This window comes from Gavialis gangeticus, unplaced genomic scaffold (genome assembly GCF_001723915.1).
Source record: "Gavialis gangeticus isolate Ggan-Ray unplaced genomic scaffold, GavGan_comp1, whole genome shotgun sequence".
Lineage (NCBI taxonomy): Eukaryota > Metazoa > Chordata > Crocodylia > Gavialidae > Gavialis > Gavialis gangeticus.
Genome location: NW_017728994.1, coordinates 73,843,007 through 73,847,633, shown reverse-complemented (window position 1 = coordinate 73,847,633; position 4,627 = coordinate 73,843,007). Strand labels below are relative to the sequence as shown.

At 44.3% G+C, this 4,627-nt stretch overlaps 1 protein-coding gene across 1 annotated transcript; it reads left to right on the top strand.

Annotated features, from left to right (window-relative positions):
* The first annotated feature begins 3,038 nt into the window (after positions 1 to 3,038).
* On the top strand, positions 3,039 to 3,395 carry LOC109287217 (CGG triplet repeat-binding protein 1-like). The gene has a single exon (XM_019502182.1). It carries the CDS (start codon positions 3,039 to 3,041, stop codon positions 3,393 to 3,395), a length of 357 nt encoding a protein of 118 aa, XP_019357727.1.
* The last annotated feature ends 1,232 nt before the right edge of the window (positions 3,396 to 4,627 follow it).

The following is a 4,627-nucleotide window of genomic DNA, read 5'->3' as shown; positions in this document are numbered from 1 at the left end:
CTTTTAGGACTAAATCACGGTGCATTAACAGCCTGTACTGCGCCGTACTTGTGGCACACAGTTATTTTAACAGCTATACTGAGGGAGCATGTCACTACAGCAAAGTAGTTGCTGGTCACATATAGATGCCCACAGAAGCTACGTTACCATAGCAGCGTTGCTACAGCAATGTAGCATCATGTGTAGACACGCTCACTGAGTAGCAGCAGCTGAGGAGCTAAGCCTGTTCATTGTTCTGCTCCCTGTAACTTCTGTGCAAATTTTCCTTTCACTTTTGCTTGATGAAACTGCTCTTACCATATTTCTCACATATAATGTGTATGGCAATTTCCAGCAGCTGTTGTTTCTTTTTAAAGTACATGCTGTATGCAAGCAACTACAGTATTTATGAGTGTACAAAATGAAGATTTCTTATGTGATATAGCAAGAAGTTCAACTAACACAACTCGAGGGACCCTACTTGGAAACAAGAGATGAGCTCAGATTCATCTATGTACTTTGCTCCTCTTACTTGTTGCCCATTGTAAACATCAAGCATTTAACTGTAAGATAAAAATCAACAAAGCACAGCTTTTCCCTGTCATCTTTAGTGCAACAAAAACCAATTTGGACTATACTTTGACCCAAAACAAAATAGTTTTAATCTGTATATTTTTCAGATGTAGGAAAACACTCTAAAGTGCATCATTTACTGAATTCAGAACAAACCTATCTGAGACAAGGATGCGTGTATATTATTGAGATTTGGTATCAATCACTTTACTTTAAGTGAAAAGAGAAGCTATAGTATTTTTTGTTTAGTTCACTTCCTTACTTATCCCCCATATATCTAGCAAATGTTCATTACTCAAAAGAGTGCTAAAACAGGCAGTGTGTCAACTTGCCTAATTTGTGGTATAGAAAAATATCCTTTGAACAGAAATGTGTATACAACTTGTTCTAGCAATAAAACTTTAGGGTGTATCATGACCCTGAATGAAGTTCTGACTGTGAAACCTAGATTATTGTGAAGTGAGTTTGAATTGAATACATATTTGCTGGAATTATTTTAGTATGTAATAGTACATGTCTGATACAGAACAAAAACTACCACTCTGGCTTTAGTACACCATAGAAAATTAAGAAGCCCAGTTAATTCGTTATGGGTATTATTAGTAGTACAGGCAACCCTCGCTATTCACAGGGATACATTCTCATATCCCCTGCGAATAGCGAAATCTGTGAATAAGGCACTGAGTTGATGAATGCAGTGACCCCGGCGACTTGTGTGGGGGGGCCACGGCTCTGGCGGTGGCAGGAGCCCGGCGGCAGCAAGTGCAGAGCTCCCAAGGAGCTCCTGTAAGTGTACAAAGTGTATTTAAAATGCAGATTCAGCATTAACAAATATTTGAAACCATGAATGCTGAACCCATGAATAGCGAGGGTTTCCTGTATCAGTTTTTTAGTATCAGTAGTAATAGTTGATAATGTTAACAATTTGCTTGCATAGGGATGGCCAACCTATGTGACTTCTTGGGGCAGGGCTGCAAGTCAAGAGGGGAGAGGAGGACCAGGACAGGACAGGACAGGGCCTAGAGCTGAAGGTGCACATTGCAACTCACCAGGCCTGCTCACTGGGGTGTGAGAGCTCATCACCCCATTGTACCCTGCTCACCCACTTTTCTCCAAACTCAGCCTAGCCAGAAAGGCTGACCGGAAACAATACTATCCCACAGGCCAGAGCTGGTGGAGGGGGATGACAAGCCTGTGCTGTCCAGTTGAAGGAGGGCAAGGAGGACGGGAAAACTCCCATGCTGACTGGCCAGAGAAATGGGATGGGGAACATCCCCCTGCCACCTGGTTTAGGAAAGTGAGGGGAAGGGTGGAATAAGGAAACAGCCCCATGCTGCCTGGCCATAGGAACTGGGCACAGGACACAGAAGCAGCAGTACTGGAGTCTTTGCCACACTGGGACAGATAAGACTGACCACCCCTCTTCCCTCTCCCTGCTCTCCAGCACTTGGCACCTCCAACACACACACCTCAGGGTGCAAGGAGGTTTGGCTCAGGGTGCAAAGCTTGATAGTTATGCCTCTGCTAGGCCCAGTCCAGCCTGGGAGTCCAAGACCAGAACCTGTATGGCCCACAGTAAGCTCTAAATCCGGGGAGCCCAAAGTGAAACTGGCCTCATCACTGCCACTCAACAAGCTCTGCCTTCTGAGTGCCCCCACAAACAAAACAGGACCCCTTCATGCAGCTCCATGTGCCCTGATGCCACCCCACACTGAACCCTTTGTCCCGGGTGCCTTATGTCCAAACCCAGGATCCCAACATCGCTGCTCCACTAAGATTCCTCAGCCCCACCGAACCCCATCATGACACTAGGATTCCACAGAGTGGCACGACCCCAGAGGCAGCCCCTGGGGACACCTAATCCCACCGCCCCAAGGAACTGCCCAGACCCTGAAAGTGCCACTCAGCTGGGCCCTGAAGGTGCAACTGGGAACAACCCCATTAAGAGAGCTCCCGCTGAAGGAGTTGCCCAGTGACGACACAGCAGACTGCTCTAGGGAGCCCGAGTAACATCTTGTAGGCAGCCTCTGGCATACAGTGCCAAAGGGTGCAAGTCCCCTCTGTCAGTGTCATGGCCTGTGAAGGTACCACCCCTTGAGGACCCTCATAGGCCACCCCATGAAAATGTGCTATCCCCATTCATGGAGTCCCCAGCTAGTACAGAGCATATGATTAGGATCCTATTTAAATTGCAGTTTTGTGATTTTTGTGGAAACTGAAAAGCAGTGGTTTCTGTGACCACTGTAAAATACGCCATTTCCCACAATTTTGTGCTGAATCATCTGAAACAAGTTTATTAAGTTTACTGGAATACAAAGAAAGCATGGCAATCCCTGCAGCTATACAGCACATGGTTTGAGAGAGAACTACTGAGAGGATGAGCTCATAACAGTTTCAGTTAAGCCACCAGTCAGGAAAGTAAAAAGGTTTCAGCCCCATCTTTTAAGAAGCCAGATGCAATGCTGCAGCAATGCTCCAGTCTGAAGATGATGAATGAAAAGAAATTCAAGACAGCTAAATACATTTCAGCTCTGGATCATGTACAGCAGTTCCCTGTAGGAACCTTGCATGCAGATGGTGGTAAATTGTTTTGTTCATCATGCAATGTGACTCTGGGTGTGTCAAGGAAAAACAGCATTGATCAGCATTTAGCATCTGAATCACAAATAAAGCAAAAAGCTGCTGAAGAGGCTGAAGGTCAGAGCAAGAAACAAGTGACTATGTCCTTGATCTTTCAAAGAACCAGTGAAAGCAGTGTGACAAGAAGAGAGGCTACATTTGCACTAGTGGAGGCATTCATGGACACCAACACTCCTCCGGCGGAAATTGGTTACCCTAAATGAAAGCACTACTTGAACAAACACGTGGCAAATGCTAGCACTTTCCCGTGTCCAAACAAGCTTCACCAAGATTATCTACCAGGAGTAATTGCTTCACAAGTTCAGTGTACAAAATCTGCATTGGCAGAATATGAATCAATCTCAATTGTAGCAGATGAAGCAACAGATGCCCAAGATTATGTTCTGCACATTTTATTTGTACCTGGGAACTGGACAGACCACAACCCACCTGTTTTTCAAACAGAGCTGGTTCACCTTGCATCTGTCAATTTTTCTACCATGGCACAAGCTGTAGTGAAGGCTAGTGAAGTGTAAACTATGGCTTAGAATTTAACAAGATCTCAGCATTTCTGTCTGAAAATGTACTGTATATGTGCAAAGCTTTCTCTGACGTGCTCCATGGAATGATGCCTAACACAATTCATGTCACCTACACAGCCTTTCTTTAGTGAGACATCTAGTGCACACATTTTCCTGATGTAGATAACCTAGTTTCCTCTTTTAAAAAAGTATTTGGTTGCCAATCAAAGCAGGGATCTACATGTGACTGTGTCACTTCCACTGGAGTCAGTGCTTATAAGGTAGAATTTGTGGTTCAACACAGTTCATTACCATGCAAAGAATATGAAGTACTACCAGCAATTTGTGTGTGAGGAGCTTGAAATCACACCCGGCACATAGTGCACACTTAAACTACACAATCTCTACAGACAGGATGACATTGAAGATCAAGTTAAGTTTGTGGCTGAAAGTGTGATCCAGTTCACGGAGCTTATAACACTCTATAAATTGGTAGGCTTTGATCCACCAAGCTGATGGACTTGATAAGTTGGGTCAAAGACATGGCATCACAACTTCCAAACTGTAAGTGTGACAACCACTGGAGATAAGAACTGTTCTAGGCAATAGCTACGAAGTTGAATCAGTACTACAAGGAAAATCAGTCACTACCACCATGATTTAAACAATCAGTTGCCTCCTGTTTTAGTGCTGTTCACATTTTTTACCCCAATCAGATGCCTTTTCTGAGTTTTGACCCGCAACTACTGAAATCAATCCATGGATGGCAGAATAAGCATGACATGCTGCTTATGTGAACTTTGTCAGAGTGCCAGATGCCTTTGATTGTCACTGTGTTTTGGGAGTCTGTTTCTGATTGGTTTCCCCATTTCTACAACTTGGCAAAATGCTGCCTTACCATTCCAACAAATTCAGTGAATGCAGAACATGCAATC

Excerpts from the sequence above, each read along its gene's own strand:
- LOC109287217 (XM_019502182.1), top strand. The coding sequence starts at position 3,039 with ATGATGAATGAAAAGAAATTCAAGACAGCTAAATACATTTCAGCTCTG.